Source organism: Lissotriton vulgaris, chromosome 4_1, assembly GCF_964263255.1.
Source record: "Lissotriton vulgaris chromosome 4_1, aLisVul1.2, whole genome shotgun sequence".
NCBI classification, from domain to species: Eukaryota; Metazoa; Chordata; class Amphibia; order Caudata; family Salamandridae; genus Lissotriton; species Lissotriton vulgaris.
In genome coordinates, this window is record NC_141691.1 from 61,437,477 (window position 1) to 61,456,433 (window position 18,957).

At 43.9% G+C, this 18,957-nt stretch overlaps 1 protein-coding gene across 5 annotated transcripts in view; it reads right to left on the reverse strand.

Moving 5' to 3' along the window:
- LOC147718360 (arf-GAP with Rho-GAP domain, ANK repeat and PH domain-containing protein 1-like) overlaps positions 1-18,957 on the reverse strand; it is a 525,400-nt gene that overhangs the window by 137,947 nt on the left and 368,496 nt on the right. For all 5 annotated transcript variants that reach the window (XR_015295285.1, XM_086918310.1, XM_086918312.1 and 2 more), the window contains one exon: positions 12,759-12,879. Coding sequence is in view for 4 of the 5 variants with exons in the window: in XM_086918310.1 (XP_086774436.1) it covers positions 12,759-12,879 (121 nt within the window). In the remaining variant the exon portion in view is untranslated. The remainder of the gene's footprint in view (positions 1-12,758; positions 12,880-18,957) is intronic.

The following is an 18,957-nucleotide window of genomic DNA, read 5'->3' on the forward strand; positions in this document are numbered from 1 at the left end:
AGTCAGAGAAATAAAAGTAAACACCAATCTCCATGTTAAAAGCATAAGCAGCAATTTGCCGGAAAACAGAGCCTGACATTTGACGTCTGTGACAAGGTAAAATTCAAAGGGATCTTTCGTGCTCGATCACCTTCGGAACTCCAGCATGGTTATTTTGGGGGTGCTACAGCAACCCGCACCCATACTTCCGGCGCCTATGTTCTGTGATAGAGGCTGGTACCAGGTTCTTATAGCAGCTCTCAAAACTATCACTGAGTGACACAAGAGCCCTCGGGTACATTTAGAGCAAAAATGTAGATTTTATACTTTCTAAAATCAGTGGGGATAATATATGTGATGTAATGTCCTGACACATGTTTCTCTGTCATTATTTATTACATCAGAGGACTGAAAATTTATTTTTAGAGTATCAATCAACTAAATAAAGTTTATTTAGACTAAATAGTAGAATTCATTATTGTCCAGCTGCAGTCGAAGCACTATGAATACAATAACAAAGCATTTAAAACGCATCCATAAAAAAGGCTCCATATTAAAATCAAATTTAAAAATAATGACGGGCTCTTCTTTCAAGCATTAAAAAATAAAGCGACCCCAATAGCTATCCGTAAGAAAATACATGCAGCGACAGTAGCATGGACACTGTTCTCAATTAATATATTTTATCCCGAATGTTTTGAAAGCAGGGCAGAGCAGCAGAACGTGCTCAAGGACATCAGCTCAACGTACAGAGCACCAACACTTACATAATATGTTTGCTTCAGCCCTAATGTGTTGATTTTGTTGGACATTAAGGGCCAGATGTACGACGTGATTTTGCATGCGCAAACCGGTTTACGAACCCGTTTGCGCATTCCAAATCACTGTTGGCCATGTACAATTCCTAAATAGAGGATCGCAATTTATTTATAACTTGCTATTTAGGAAATGCGAGTCGCAATGAGGAAGGGGCGTTCCCCTCCTAATTGCATCCGCAATTCTATGTGTGAATAATTTGTGACCGCATTTGCGGTTGTAAAAACAGTTGCAAATTACCACCCTCTTCAAGCGGGTGGTAATGCAGTCGCTATTTGGATGGGGTCCCACGGACCACTGCCTGCCATTAAAAATGGATCTAAAACGTACCATTTCTTTTTTTTTTTTTTATTGCATACCATTTTCCGCAAAGGAAAATGGGCTGCATTAAAAAAAAAAGCTGCTTTATTAAAAAGCAGTCCCAGACTTGGCATTCTGCTGAGCCCAGCAGGCCACCATCCCTGGGAGGACTAGCATTCCCAATGGGCTCGCAAATTGCGAGAGGCTCATTAATATTAATGAGCCGCGCAATTTGCAACCCCATTGGGAATCGCAAAACAGTGTAATAACACTGTTGTACATTTCATTTAGCGACTCGCAATGAGTCGCAAATTTCGAGGCGCTAAATGGAAGGGTCGTACATCTGGCCCGAAATCTAAAAAGCAGGAGTTCGAGAAGTAAATTAGGTCAAAGCACACGTCAAACAAGGTGATATTCCAAAAGTGTACTTAACTTTGTCCAATTATTGAGGAGTCTTTCTATTTTTTATGTGAGATAAGTCAGCCTCAAATGACAGCTTGTTTGCGCTCAGCTTCAGAAGCCCTTTTGTAAATAGTACTAGCCGTCCATGTAAAGGATTCTCAAATGTGATTAAAACGCTATACTTAAAACACAGTGTAACCAATCTAGCTCTTGTCTTGATCTGTGACAAGAGATTTACCGCCTGATTTATATCTCTGACATGTTATCCCGTCACAACTATGAATCCCATAGGATATAATGGATTTATATTTCGGCGGATGGGATCCTCGTCACCATTGTGACGGAGTAACCAGTCTACAAAGATCTAAATCAGGCCCTTAAACTCTGGGATTGATGGAGTTGAAATTAATGTGGCTGCAACCACTTCGGTTAAGACAGCCACAGACCGTAAGCCAAGTTCGAGTGGTGCTTGGCATATCGCAAACCCTGCAGAGTGCAAGACCTTCAAATGTTTATAAGTCTACAGAAGGGCCTAAAAACAACACTGAGGAGCCAGAAGTAGCAATGAGGACCTACCTGGGGAAGATAGGCCCTCAAGGGCAGTGGAATTGAGGAACCACTGCATAATAGGTAGATCACAAGTTACTTTGTTGATGAAGATGATGCTTATGTATAAACAAAGAAAACAGGACTGGACACCCCTTTTTAAGAGCACTATATGTTGCAGCCCTAGCTGGCCTCTCGCCTTTAAGGTCTATGTTAATTTGTGCCCATGTGTTCGTGTAGAATGCTATCAGTAGTTTACGCAGACTACTTGTTATGTTTAGTCTAGCGAGCTTAGCCCACAGAAGTCCACAATCCACCATATTGACAAAGCATATGTATAAGCCACCTTGACAGATAGTTTTATGAATAATGCATAGAACCGGGTTTGCTCGTTGTGAATTAAAGAGTTGTTTATTGGTCAATCCTCAACTTTTCACTGTGATATGTAGGCAAACACAAGCAGTAAGATAAGATGGAATGCAGTGAGATTGCCCAGTTTTACTTTTTTTTAATCAGGCTTATTAAGGAACACCATCAGGTTTGTGGGACTCTATCCATTTTTATGTAATTAAAATATAATCATATTTCCCACCTCTATCTTTTCCTAGCTCCTGTACTTTCTTATTTCTGCAGGAATTGTAACTAAATGTAAATTCAATACATATCTAGATTTTTAAAGCCCTGAGAAAACAGAAGGGCACATACAATTTACCCATGTGCGAGTCCCACTGGGAGTTTGTGACCTGTGAGACCTTGCGGTCACTTGACATGGTAAAGTCGTCAGATACCAACTTCTGGTCATTCTTCTTTATGGTATTGCCCATCTTTTGCCAGTTGCTCTACACTGTCGATTTCTTCTTCTTTTAAGTCCTGTCTCTTGGCCTTTAAACAGGGGCTTATGAACCTTTTCTAGCTGAACCTGGTCATCTAAAGTTCTTACTCTGCACCCATCCCCGATACGGTGCAAAGCCCTTCCGACTTCTCTGCATTTGAAACTGAATTCCTGGTCAAACCAGTGATTAATGTTCCTAGTTCAGCACTCTTCTTTGTTCCAGATGATATGTTAAGAGTAGTTTTTATCAAGGTCTTAAATTTACTAATATTAGCATCATATGCTAATTTTAACTTGTCAACCTCTCTATCACGAGTTTCAAGTGCACGCACCCATACTTTCTTGGGTGACTAATAGAAGTGAGTAAAATCTTGATTAAGTCTTGTGTTCAGTGATAGTATGGCAGAAAGTGAACCTGTCTGAAAACTGAATTTATAGCCATCATAGGTAAGTCAAACTGTCAGTCCAGGACGTCCAAGGACTTCCCTGCAGCCAAATAATGAACACAGAGCTAATCGAAGGGGAGATTTAAGAACCCTCTAATGCAAGCTCCCTTGGCTGGTAGATCTTGTCGAAGCCTGCCATATAACATTTTAAGACACAGGTTGCAGATGCAGCTTTCTATAGTTGAACCCCTTTTATCTTGTATGTGACTAATGTAATCCTCATAGGGAGGGCTGCCAAGACACAAACCCTAATGTAATTTATTAATAAATATAGGGCCCTGACAATTTTCCAAAGCTATCAAAAATTCTAGTGTTGAAATGTCCCCCAATCATTATTACAATGCGGGTAGGTTAGTCGAAGATGTACAATCATATTATGAATATCTCTACGAAGCGGTTAGAGATCGTTTTTCTGTTATAATAGATCTTAACAAGAGCAATTTTTACTATGGGCTTTTACGCTGAAAACATTCAAACTACTACCAAAAAACATTCACTACATGTTGTGGTTAAAGCATCATCGGGCAAGTCTTCTGCAACATCACTAGATGTGATCTTCTACTATAGGAGCTTTCTGGCTCAAAGGGTGCAACTGAGCAGTCTCTAATCTCAGCATGTGCTTGATCAGAGCAGTAGTAGATCGTGGTTGTGCTTTCACATAAGAGGATATGAATGTATTACAAGTGTTGTCACTTCAATAAAACTTCAAAGGATTGCCATAAATGTAAAGTTCATATTTTTATTTTTTTTGTTCACAGTAACCGCGAACAGCATTAATGCATTATCTCCTGACAGAGGATTTACTGTCATCACTAATAACCAGAGAAATTGAAATTTACCTTGTCAGGGTGTGTCATTATGTTTCTCATTATCAGTGCAAATTCGGTTTCAATTCCACCAGAAATGCTCTGTATGCAAACCAGCTCTACAAATATGATTTCAAACTTTTAGTGCCAATTCATTTTTGGTATCACAAACATCTACTTACAGTGGGCCCGATTCACAGAACTAACTTAAGACAAAATCCTAAACTTACTACTTTTGGTATTCACAGAAGTTAGGATTTTGTCTTAAGTTTGTCTTAAGACAGACTTAAGACAGACTTAAGACAAAATCCTAACTTCTCTGAATACTAAAAGTAGTAAGTTTAGGATTTTGTCTTAAGTTAGTTCAGTGAATCGGGCCCAATATATTTCTGTACCAAGTAATTAGACACTGTATTGAAAGTCCGCAGGGAAGAGCACCTTTCTACCCTAAGTGCACCCCTATTCTTGCCTTCCAGTAGTAGTAAGTACGTTTTGTAATAAGGTGGAAGAAATCATGAGAACTGTTGCAACTATATATAGAAGAATATAACTTTGTGACTGTTCACCACTTTGGTAATGGTTATTATCTGCTTCTCTCCTGGCAATGCCCAGGTTCCCAACTATATATTTTCTGAGTTCACATTTATTTTTTGATTTTAACTCAAAACCAAGAAACACATCAATATCTAATTAACACAGTGGCAAGCTTACTCTATATCAAATTTCAATTTCCCCCCAAAAAAGATTTCAGATACATATTAAAAAAATACAATATATTTTCAATAATATTGCAGTAAAATCTATTTAAATGAGATATGTGTTGAGGTTAAAAGCCTCCATAAATGTTTTAAGCTTTTCGTGTTATGTTGTTAATATAGTTTAACGGAATATTTATGCTATATACCTTTTAAATATTAAGGGCCCGATGTAGGTAAACTCCACTTTACCACTTCTTAAATACCGCATCATACCGATTCGGTATTTAAGAAGTGGTAAATTGGAGGGGGGGAAATGTAGGTAATCCAGATGTTTTGATTACCGATTCGGTAAAAATCGGTATTTACCGATTCGGTAATTACCGATTTGGTATTTTCCGAATCGGTAAATACCGAATCCATCAAGGGTGCAGGGGGTGTCACTTTGACACCCTCTGGCACCCCCAATACAGGCGTGGGTGCCATGTGGCAGGCATACATGCCCTAAGGGCATGTCTGCCTGTCACATGGCATAGGTGTACATGCACACATGTGCATGCACACCGGAATCGGTATTTTACCATGAGGTTTTTTTTCATGGTAAAATACCGATTCTGTAAGGCTTGTGGGACTCCGAAGAGTCCCACCTACATATGTAAAATACCGAATCGGTATGAATACCGATTCGGTATTTTACAGATTCGGTAACTTTACCGATTCGGTAAATATACCGAATCGGTAAACAAGGTCCCCCTACATCTCATTGACCCATTTACCGGTCGGTAACGGCCGACCTACATCGGGCCCTTAGTGTTTATACATAGTGGCAGTATTTTATCCATCTTTTACTTTAAACCTCCCACTGTGGTTATGGTGGTCGATTTTGTGTTGCGGTAAGCAGGTTTTAAGATTGATGATATTCTGAACTGGAAGTCTGAAATGTACTTCCTGCATCTGTTATGACTGTAAAAGGATTTTTATTTTTGGTAAATCTTATTATTGGCATTTCATTGATTTACAAGGTCAATGCAGAGTGATCACATCAATACAGGTGATCCGTACAGCACTACAGGACTGAATTCTCTTGGGTACAGTTACATTGGGTTGAAGCATACGTCTTAACACAAACTACACTTCGCCTATGACTGTAAAAGGATATGCAAATAAGACTATGCTGCACATACGCAGCCAACTCAAGCGTTACATCATTTGATAAACATTCAATGAAGATCCTGACTCACAAAGATGGATATATTAGTAAGTCTGACTTGGTCTTAGAACTCCTTGCTTACTCAAGAATTTCAGGAGTAAGCCAGGAGAACACCTGGATTACACAAATAACTAAAAATTACACAATGAGTAAGTTGCAGCTAGATTTTTATAAATAGGACCCTAAATGTACCTTTTGGAACAGTAGAGGCCCTAAACAGAGTATTACTTTACAGTGCATGCTGGATGAGGGCTGAACAATAACAATATATAGCATAATGAAAAAAGTAATTGAACTACCCGTGAAATGTAAATGGCTGTTGGTCTGTAGAATACTGCTATCAGGATGCATAAATATTAACACAGTCTTGACTATAAATGTGCATATGCAATGGGCAACCACGGAGCAATATAGGAAGGAAATGGCTCTGTTTAAAGAAGATATGGACTTCCTGTGCGAGATATATTGTGAGGACATAATTATACTACTTCGTGATTTTAATCATAAATTGCATCCTAAGAATGTAGATTGTTGTTTCCAAGATATATTAGAGGCTTATGAAATACCACAAGCTACTTTCCCATCATGCATAATAGGAGCAAAGGATAAGCAGTTGATGAATTACTTGGGTGCTAAAAATCTCTTTTGCTTAAACGGAAGAAGCGAGTTAGACTGTCCCGCAAAAAGAACCTTTAAACTGGGTGCTCAAACTTGCCCGATTGACTACATCTATCTGACTCCTTGGAACTTCCATCGATCTACTGGGTTTAGGATTATAAATAGAGAAGGAAGTGATCACAACATGTTGGCTTTAGAGGTCCCCGGTGTTCATTAGCACCCCGCTCACAAGTTTTGGAACAACAGATGGAGTACCCCAGACGTTGTACAACCAGGCTAACGGAAAAATATGTCTCAAGATTAATACATTTACAACAAAATCTAGACCTTGAGACTGTGAGTGGACAAACTCTCGAGTGGTACACATGTAAAATCGAGGAGGTAGTCCAAATACTCAGTAAGGGACTAAAAGTTAGAAACGGTGGAAATAATAAAATTAATCAGAGCAATAGCAAGATGGGGAAAGTAACTGGTTGGTTTACAAGGAAATGCCAGGAGAAAAAAAGAGAAATCAGGAGGATGGCACGCCGTAACTCCCGAAACAGAGACCAGGATAGTAGAAAAGCGCTAGAGGCCCTAAAAAGAGAGTATAATATGCTAACCAGGAGGGTTAAAAGAGAATTTAAAGAAGGGTGCTGGTTAAAACTACTTGAGGCGATAGAAACAAAGAACCTACGCCAGTTTTGGAAACTAGTGCACTCAGCAGCAGACTGCCAGCCAGGGGCAATGAATTGTATAGTGGAGGAAGCCGCTTGGGAGGAATATTTACATGACTTGTATAGCCCAGGGACAGACCGGGAGGAAAATCTGTACACAGATTGGAGCGGTCTGGTAATAGATATGAAACCAGACTTCTCAGTCACTGAGCTTAAAAAACACTAATGGGCTTGAACCTCACAAGAGCAGCAGGCCCTGATAACCTTCCAGCAAAGATAATTAAAACACAACCAGACTGGTGGGCGAAACTCTTCGCAAACATGTTCCAAATTATTCTAGATACTGGGAAATTCCCTGATACCTGGAAAGGGGCAATAATACGGCCCATAAACAAGAAAGGGGACATGTATAGTCCAAAAAACTATAGATAAATTAATCTACTGGACATTGGGGAGAAGATCTTTGCTAAAATAGTGCTTGGCAAACTAAAAACCTGGGTAGAAGCCAACCAAATCATCCCGGTAGAACAGGGGGGATTTAAGGAAGGGCACTCCACAGTGGACCACTGCTATGCACTGTGGGCCTTGGCACGTAAGTCGATAGAACAAAGGGGGAGTATGCGGTGTTGCTTTGTCAACTTTCACGCAGCCTTCGACTCTGTGGACCGGGGGAAACTTTGGGAGTGCCTGATTAAATACAATATCCCACAGAACTTATTAGACATTTTAAAAGAACTACACAGAGGGAACTGGGCCCAAGTAATAAAAGACACCCAGGGGGCACTCACAAAGAAAATAGACATAGGAAACGGGCTAAGACAGGGCTGCGTCCTGGCCCCACTTCTCTTTTCTATCTTCTTAGCAGATTTACGAGCAGCATTGGAGGTGGAAAAAAGCACCAGCCCCAGAATGAGTGTCAGAAAGATCTCATGCCTGCTGTATGCAGATGATTTGGTTATTACTGACCAGACCGAGTTAGGGTTACAGAGGAAATTAAACGCTTTGAATGAATACTGCAAGAATAAACTGTTAACCGTAAATATGGAAAAAACAAAGGTCATGTGCTTCGGGAAAGGGTCAAAGAGCTTCCGTTGGTATCTTGGTAAAACCAAACTAAAAATAGTAAAAGAATATAAATATCTGGGTCTACTGTTCGAGTCTAGTTTAAAATTGAACAAACATATGGAAAATCAGAATGCAAAAGCTTCAGCATCCATTTGTGGTTTGAAAAAATGTAATAAAAACTTTGGTGATATGTCACACAAACCCATGCTGGAAGCCTTTACAGCCATGGTCCCCCCACAATTATTATACGGAGCAGAGGTGCTCCTTTTTAGTGGGAAAGGCGATTGGGACCGGGAAGAAAGTAAGGCTTTAAAAATGCTTCTGTCCCTACCAAAGTCGGCAATGGTGCAGGCGATTACACTTGAAACAGGAATGGTAGGGTAGAATACCCAGGCCAAAATGCTAGTGGCCAGATTCTGGAAACGCCAATCTCAGGGGGAAGACCAAAGGGTCTCACATTGGTGTAGTGAGGAGATCCGACAAAGTAGCCTAAGATGGGCAACCGAGGCAAAAAAGAAAATAAAGGAGATAATGTGCTGCCTAAAGGTGGGGGTAACCCAAAATTCCTTAGAGGTTAATTTCACAAAAACCTCTCTAAGAGCACAAGGAAGGGAACTTTCCAGAACACAAGACCTAGTGTATGTAAAAAATCTGTCCATAACGTGATAGAGGTATGGGAAGCCGACGTGGGGTATCCTTACCTGGAAGCCCTGCCAAACCATGGATTTAGGTGTGACATCTTAAAAATGAGAATTGGCACTATCCCCTGGCGATTGGAGGGGAGAGTGATGAAGGAAATGATGTACCCTGATGGTATATGTAAATGTGGGTTAGGGACTAAGTGCGGAATAGTGCACATATTACTGGATTGTTTTATGAGTATAGAAACGAGGAAACGGTTTTTGCGACCCATATTTATAAAGTATGACATTAGAGCAAGAGCACAAGCGATCAATTTATTATTAAGAATGGAAGATCTAGAAATAGCAATTGCTCTCGGGTATTATTTGAAAGGGGTGAATGCACTGACTAGGGAAAAGCTCAAGTAAGGTTAGTAAACTCCCCTGTAAACTATATCTAGCAACACTGGAAGGATAAATCAGGGGTGACGCAAATTCAAACGGATTTAATATTGTACAGCAAATGGATAATGTAGAATGAAAAGAACCCTCCACTACTATAAATTTTTATAAAGACTTGATTTTCTGTTTTAGAATGTACATACGTTTTTACTCCTTTAAAGATTTTAATGACTCTCAGAAATGAAACCAAATATTGAATAGAAGTAACAAGGCGGAGTGTATAGAAGGAATGGATAGATTTTAATACGTTTTGTATTCTCAGTTTTTAGCTGATTGTGTATAGGGCTTTGAATTTTACCCGATTGTTTAAAGACTAAGGTCTAAATAAACAGAGTTCTTCTCTCTCTCTCACTCATTTCACCAACCTCACTGGAGACTGGTCAGGATTCAGATGCATGACCGCCAATACAATCCCCTTTGATTTTGATTTGTTCGCCCTAAGTTGGCAGGGTATGCTCAGACGTGGGTCCCTTGCTCACTTTGCCACTGTATTCAAGCAAGCCGGGCTGAAGACGGCTGGAATGCCAGAAACCGGTCCTAGGAAGCTTGTTTCCGGTCCAGGGAAGACATGGCTTGGCAGTTCGGGCTGGACTGTTCCCATGAGGCACAGGGTCAGACTGATTTGCATATGGCCATGTTTGAACTGGGGTGGCAGAGTGAGCTAAAGAATGATGATGGAATAAACCCAGATCAGTTGACTGGGGGTGACTGCTTGCAATGTTCGAAAATTCAGTGCATCATTCCCTTTGGTTTCGCCAATACAATACAGTACATTTTGCTGGTGTTTTGGCTCACTTCGTCATCCAGTCATCTTGCCCAACTGATAGAGCAAGAAGCAAAGTCTTAGATTTGTGGCATACCTTGAGAGGCCACATTTTGATAACTAAAGACCAGTGAAGCACAGGGATCAACATTTCAGTTTCTTGTTTGCCCAATTTCTCTCACACTAACCTCTTGCCTTGCCTTCTGGATTCCTACATAAGTCACTTCCGAATATTTAAATGGCAAACACATTCTAAACCCCCTTTTGCTGCACATTTTGTTTTGACTGTTCCCAGGTTTTGCTTCACTTGAACAGTGTGCAGTATTTAAACACAATTGTTATTTTATGATTCATATTTTTTTATATTAGATGTGTAGTCTTACACTTAAATATAGTTTCATTTTTGCATAGAAATTGTGGATTCAGCATGTTTATCTGCAAAATCAAGACACTGGATTAAAAATTATCGCTTGGAACCAATTTAAAAAGGGATCCAGTTCTTCAGAATGTTTAGCCAAGTTTCCACAAGACAGTGAGGAACCCGAGCACAAGAAGAAAAATTGTAAACTTATTAGAGTACACTAAAGATAAGGTAAGCCATGATATCTAGTGAGAGTACTGCACATAAGCAGGCATTACCAACTAGGATGAGGGAATTCCATTATGTGGGTGAGAACAATGAGGGAGCGATAGGTCACATCGAAAGGTGATGCGTAGAGGACCCTATGATCTCATACTATACTGATACAATAAAACCTCAAAACTGAAAGACTACAAAAAGAAATGTTCAAAAATGTAGACTACAAAACTTAAACTCATGTATAGATGTCAACTGGCCAGAGTACTGGCCTGTATATAATCCCACTGTCAAGCCCTTGCCCCCAGATGTGCAAGGATGGGGTCCGAACTGCAATTTCACCCAGTACTTCAATATATGGCAGCAAGTTTGGCTGGAGTGTGAATTTCCAATCATTCAAAATTTGTGTATGTCTAATTCTGAGGGTGCCGGCACGCCTATCAGTCTCCGCCTCCCTTCACCAATTGCACCGGCTGCCCGTCAGCTGTTGAATCAAATTAAAAGCACTAATTTATGAGTATAGGGCCTTTCAATCGAAAGGCCCTATGTATCTGAGGAGAGGACTGAAAGTGTACTCTCAAGAGTAGAGCCTTGCGTTCCATTGATATGATCCAATTACAAGTTCCAAGAGTGTGCAGGGCGAGAAGGGGTGGAAGATCTTTATTTTTCAGTACTCCTCAGCTCTGGAAGATCCTTTCTACTGCACTCCGCACCGTTCCCTCAGAATCAATCTCCCATAAACAGCTAAAGAGCTTCCTCTTTGCAGCTCGGCCATAGGATTTGGATTCTCAAATGTTGGGTCACTCTGGTTTTCTGTTGCTAGCGAGGGACGCCTCCTAGGAAGCAGCTGCACGCTTTAAAATATGTATTGTATTGTGTAGATATTTTTGCATGTCTTCATCTTTACAGTCCATATTTTAAATTCTTTATTGTGACATCAATGAAGCGCACAGTAGAGACACATACTGAAAGGTATAGTGTGGGTGCCAGTTGCACATAGAAGACTATGTTTTCGTTCACCATGTTGTGTGACACTGAGGGCCCTATTACCATACTAGCAGTGACGGGCCAACCACCACCACACTGCTGGCCCACTCACAGCATTACATGTGTGGCGATCGGACCACCACAGGACTGCAGCAACTGCTAGGGATCCAGGATGCTGCAGTGGTCGTACAGCTATCGGAGCCTGGAATATGTTGACGGTGCCGTAGCAACCCCGCCAAGCATATTTCAACTTGCCTTTTCACTGTCCTTTTCCTGGTGGTAAGCCCACTATAAAAGGGTGGCGGAGAGGTAACCCTGCTGCCTCTGGTCCAGGGGGTGCATACATGGGCCACACATGCTGTACCCCCCTCCCTGGATTTGCACCCCCAATTCCTGCACGGTGTGGCATGCCGGCCACCACGCAGGAAGGGTCCGTTGCAGCTCTGACAGCGGCGGTCTGCATGTTGGGCTCTTCTTTGAGTCTAACAGACCAGGATTTTACTCCTAATCTGGAAGGGCAGCCGCACCATGGCTTTGGCGGTCCTACACCAGAAGGTGCATTGGTGTCGCCGCTTTAGAACCTCCAAATTCATAATAAGGTCCTGAGTCTCCTGGTCCTTGTCTTCTCCCCTTGTATTCATGTCTTAGAAGTTGTAGCAACAGTAATGGCGATCATAAATTGTGTTTTGTTGTGATTGATGCCAGAGGAATGCAGCATTGTGAAACGCGAGCCACTTTTACCCAACTCCTACAAGCCTTCACTTTTATCATCTGTTGCAGAACCTGCAACCTCTCCTTAGTTAGTTACCCTACAATTCTTACACTTCAATGCCTTCAGTGAACTGTACACTTTTTCTAATGGTTTCTCTGCTACCCAAAAGCACACACACATACATACTCAGCACTTTAGGACGTTTTCTCTGAATCTAGCTCTTGGGACGTTCTTGCTTCCCCTGCCAGCTCTGCTCCGGATCTCACCTGCGGTACTGCTCCTGAAGGTTAGCTCCTGTCCCTGGGTGGTCACCGAGAACCTGGAATCATCTTTTTGCATCACCAACGTGATGGACGAAACCGTCACAAACAGCCTTGAGTAGTGCTCCTAAACCAGGGGCGATAGAAGGGGTATGTGCATTAATACATGCAGGTGAGGGACGGACGTCATTAAGCGTACATGCATTAATGCCAGCAAGTGAGACATAGACGGCAGGAGGGGCATGTGCATTAATATGAGCAGGTGAGGGATGGATGCTAGGAGGGGTATGTGCATTAATATGAGCAGGTGAGGGATGGACGCTAGGAGGGGTATGTGCATTAATACGAGCAGGCGAGGGATGGACGCTAGGAGGGGTATGTGCATTAATACGAGCAGGCGAGGGATAGACAGCAGGAGGGGTATGTGCATTAATACGAGCAGGCGAGGGATAGACAGCAGGAGGGGTATGTGCATTAATACGAGCAGGCGAGGGATGGAGGCTAGGAGGGGTATGTGCATTAATACGAGCAGATGAGGGATAGATAGCAGGAGGGGTATGTGCATTAATACGAGCAGGCGAGGGATAGACAGCAGGAGGGGTATGTGCATTAATACGTGCAGATGAGGGAAGATAGCAGGAGGGGTATGTGCATTAATACGAGCAGGCGAGGGATGGATGCTAGGAGGGGTATGTGCATTAATATGAGCAGGCGAGGGATAGACAGCAGGAGGGGTATGTGCATCAATATAAGCAGGTGAGGGATGGACACTAGGAGGGGTATGTGCATTAATATGAGCAGGCGAGGGATGGAGGCTAGGAGGGGTATGTGCATTAATATGAGCAGGTGAGAGATAGACAGCAGGAGGGGTATGTGCATTAATACGAGTAGGTGAGGGATAGACAGCAGGAGGGGTATGTGCATTAATACGAGCAGGTGAGGGGTGGATGCTAGGAGGGGTATGTGCATTAATACGAGCAGGCGAGGGATAGACAGCAGGAGGGGTATGTGCATTAATACGAGCAGGTGAGGGATGGACGCTAGGAGGGGTATGTGCATTAATACGAGCAGGTGAGGGATAGACAGCAGGAGGGGTATGTGCATTAATACGAGCAGGTGAGGGATGGACGCTAGGAGGGGTATGTGCATTAATACGAGCAGGCGAGGGATGGAGGCTAGGAGGGGTATGTGCATTAATACGTGCAGATGAGGGATAGATAGCAGGAGGGGTATGTGCATTAATACGAGCAGGCGAGGGATGGACACTAGGAGGGGTATGTGCATTAATACGAGCAGGTGAGGGATGGACGCTAGGAGGGGTATGTGCATTAATACGAGCAGGTGAGGGATGGACGCTAGGAGGGGTATGTGCATTAATATGAGCAGGTGAGGGATGGACGCTAGGAGGGGTATGTGCATTAATACGAGCAGGCGAGGGATAGACAGCAGGAGGGGTATGTGCATTAATACGAGCAGGCGAGGGATAGACAGCAGGAGGGGTATGTGCATCAATATAAGCAGGTGAGGGATGGACACTAGGAGGGGTATGTGCATTAATATGAGCAGGTGAGGGATGGACGCTAGGAGGGGTATGTGCATTAATACGAGCAGGTGAGGGATGGACGCTAGGAGGGGTATGTGCATTAATACGAGCAGGTGAGGGATGGACACTAGGAGGGGTATGTGCATTAATATGAGCAGGTGAGGGATGGACGCTAGGAGGGGTATGTGCATTAATACGAGCAGGCGAGGGATAGACAGCAGGAGGGGTATGTGCATTAATACGAGCAGGCGAGGGATAGACAGCAGGAGGGGTATGTGCATTAATACGAGCAGGTGAGGGATGGACGCTAGGAGGGGTATGTGCATTAATATGAGCAGGTGAGGGATGGACGCTTGGAGGGGTATGTGCATTAATACGAGCAGGTGAGGGATGGACGCTAGGAGGGGTATGTGCATTAATACGAGCAGGTGAGGGATGGACGCTAGGAGGGGTATGTGCATTAATATGAGCAGGTGAGGGATGGACGCTAGGAGGGGTATGTGCATTAATACGAGCAGGCGAGGGATAGACAGCAGGAGGGGTATGTGCATTAATACGAGCAGGCGAGGGATAGACAGCAGGAGGGGTATGTGCATTAATACGAGCAGGTGAGGGATGGACGCTAGGAGGGGTATGTGCATTAATACGAGCAGGCGAGGGATGGACGCTAGGAGGGGTATGTGCATTAATACGAGCAGGTGAGGGATGGACGCTTGGAGGGGTATGTGCATTAATACGAGCAGGCGAGGGATAGACAGCAGGAGGGGTATGTGCATTAATACGAGTAGGTGAGGGATAGACAGCAGGAGGGGTATGTGCATTAATACGAGCAGGTGAGGGGTGGATGCTAGGAGGGGTATGTGCATTAATACGAGCAGGCGAGGGATAGACAGCAGGAGGGGTATGTGCATTAATACGAGCAGGTGAGGGATGGACGCTAGGAGGGGTATGTGCATTAATACGAGTAGGTGAGGGATAGACAGCAGGAGGGGTATGTGCATTAATACGAGCAGGTGAGGGGTGGATGCTAGGAGGGGTATGTGCATTAATACGAGCAGGTGAGGGATAGACGGCAGGAGGGGTATGTGCATTAATACGAGCAGGTGAGGGATGGACGCTAGGAGGGGTATGTGCATTAATATGAGCAGGTGAGGGATGGACGCTAGGAGGGGTAGGTGCATTAATACGAGCAGGCGAGGGATGGACGCTAGGAGGGGTATGTGCATTAATACGAGCAGGCGAGGGATAGACAGCAGGAGGGGTATGTGCATCAATATAAGCAGGTGAGGGATGGACACTAGGAGGGGTATGTGCATTAATATGAGCAGGTGAGGGATGGACGCTAGGAGGGGTATGTGCATTAATACGAGCAGGTGAGGGATGGACGCTAGCAGGGGTATGTGCATTAATACGAGCAGGTGAGGTATGGACGCTAGGAGGGGTATGTGCATTAATACGAGCAGGTGAGGGATGGACGCTAGGAGGGGTATGTGCATTAATACGAGCAGGTGAGGGATGGACGCTAGGAGGGGTTTGTACATTAATATGAGCAGGTGAGGGATGGACGCTAGGAGGGGTATGTGCATTAATATGAGCAGGTGAGGGATGGACGCTAGGAGGGGTATGTGCATTAATACGAGCAGGCGAGGGCTAGACAGCAGGAGGGGTATGTGCATTAATACGAGCAGGTGAGGTATGGACGCTAGGAGGGGTATGTGCATTAATACGAGCAGGCGAGGGCTAGACAGCAGGAGGGGTATGTGCATTAATACGAGCAGGTGAGGTATGGACGCTAGGAGGGGTATGTGCATTAATATGAGCAGGTGAGGGAGACAAGCCGGGAGGGAAATGTGCTGTAATATGAGTAGGTGAAGGATGGATGCCAGGAGGGGTGGGGGCATTAATACGAGCAGGTGAGGGATGGACGGTAGGATGATGGGCATTAGTACACCAGGGGGTATATTAACAGACTGTCCCTGAGGCACAACGGTATTACAGACGGGGCACCTATGCATGTGCCTCCCCTTCTGTAATAATGATGGCACACTTGTAGTGCCAGCATTATTATGAAAGGTCGTTCCCTCATTTGCACAGGCTGGGCCCCATGCAAATGAGGGAACCACTTTATCTCTACGCCTGTGCTGATTAGGGATGCGAGTGTTGAAGCAAACATATCCTTTAGAGGTGCACTTTCAGTCCGCCTCCTGAAGGCAGCCCTCTGGAGAGGAGAAAGGGGGTCCTTTGGACCCACTCAGACATCCCCCATACAGGTGGATGCAGTTACTCATTGGACCCGCCTGCAGGGGACTATCTCCACCCTCTTCAAAGAGCAGCTTCATGCTGCCAGCACTGTGAAACCTTTGAAGCAGCCACGCCATATTTCACTTGAATGCGCTGCCCCGAGAGCAGCACGAGTCCACAGCTGCCATGGGGCCACGTATGCTTTGTAATAGGACATACTGTCCTCGTTTGTGCCCGAGGCACTTTTTGAAAGACACAAACAGGGATAGTGTGCTCTATGCATAATACAGACGACCGGAGGGGGTATGTGCATTAATACAAACAGGTGAGGGATGAACGGAAGGAGAGGTTTGGGCATTATTACCAGCTGGTGCACAACTTAACTTATCTTGAACAAAACACTTTTATATGGAAACTGACAAAGGACAGTTCTTTCAGGATATGCGCCTGTGTGCCCAAGACTAAAGGGATGGGCGGGAACTGAGCCCTGCACCACGCTGAGAGAATAACATGCAGACTTGGCACAGATGAAAATAGGGAAACAGTCAGGGTCAATGGACGGTGCCCATACATGGTTCAAATCAATGAGGAATGTTTTGAATGTGGTGAGACTGGCAGATGAATGAGTGGTTTTAAGTACAAGACATCAACATGGCATTACCTGGTAAGACAACACAATATCATAGCAAGAGCAGGTGAGGTGAAGAGACCGTGCTCTTGGCCCTGTATTCTGAAATCAGCCCGTACTCTTTAAATTGAGATACAGGTTTTAACATTTAGACAAAATCAATCCGAGGCCAAGGTTACTTCACTGAAGCAGGATGAGATACGATGAACCATCCAGGTAAAGGTGAATGGTTCATTGTCCAGCTTCTAATGGAAGACCAGAAACCATTGCCTCCCCGGCCCACTCATGGGTCTACAGCAATGGAACTTTTGGCAGGACACGCTGTAGACAAGCTTTAGAAGGCCTTCAGAGATGAGGATCCAGATGCAAATAGCACATTTCTTTCTCTGGATTATGTCAAGGACCAACAGACATCATAGAGGCATTTTTCAAACATTCAGAATTGGGTGTCCCAGGAGACATCAATAATAGTACCACGAAAGGGAGGAGATGGAGCACCACAAGGTGGAGTTGAATAAAAATTAAGATGAATAGTTACAAATCCTGGGAGATGCACGTGTCCGCATGCGAGGAGAGAAGATTGCCTTGTGTTGTGGACAAATGTATATATTGCTACTTAACCCTCACTAGATGCCGGACAACAGCCATGTGCCTCCGCATACGCCTGTGTTTAGAAGTGTCTGGATAGAGGTGGGCATAGAAGCACGCAGTTACCTAGCATCTCTAAAATTGTCTGTATCAGACTGTTTAACTACTGTGAAATGTAGAGACATGCGCTCCTCTTGGGTGTGTGCTTCCAATGTCTACAGTTTGAACCCTGGAGTCCACACAGGAGTGCAGAGGGGGGACAGGCAGCTCAGTGGGTTCTGGGGTTCCATGCAGATGTTTCCCAGGAACAATGGCATGGGTTTCATACAACCAGATGCTGCTTCTGCTCTGTGATGCTACTGGGAGTAGCAGAGATGAATCCCACAGGAGGAGGTGAGGCTAGCCTTGGTGAGGGTGAGTTGTTGTAGACTAGGAGATGTAGCCAAATGCTAGAGGCAAACACTGGCCACAATGTAAAATCAAAGATCAAGAGGTGTGCAGAGGTATGTGGTTTAGACAATCTGTTAAAAGAAACAAGGTGAACTGCACAGAAACAGCACAATATGGGAACACTGGAAAGAACATTTCCACATCCCAGTGGTTGACTAACCATATACTGTGTGTGAGGCGTTTGCAGCAAAATGCAGCCCCTTGATGAGAACACTCCTTATCTTAACGGCACCACAAGCACATGCCCAAATGAGAAGAGTGTGTGATGATTGGCTTGTAAGAAATACCTGCCAGATGTTGTGCCGTAACTCAGATAGGTTGTTCCCTTCGATGTGAATGTACTCCAAAGAGAAGCTGAGGGAATAAAACACATGTAATCCCGCAGACAGCCACATTAAGGCCCTTCCTATCCAACCAGTAGGTTCTCTACCTGCCTCTCCCCCGGTGCTCACTTTGGCCATGTTTACTTCTTCAGGAGAGAAGTCGCCGCATGCGGAGGAGTGCCCTTCCACCTCTGTTGAGATGCACAGTTAAGTTAAGAGCATACAAAACCTTTGCATAGATTTGTGAAGTGCATAAGGGTTCACAAATTGATCAATAAATAAATTGCCATTTGATAATCTATTCCTGCTGCTTCTAGATGCATACTCTACCGACACAATCCAGGCCCAATCTGTATATGCCACGTAAAGCCACATCCTCAACATATAAAAAGCTAGGCAGCAATGCACCAGACACCCTTAGGGAATTGAAAG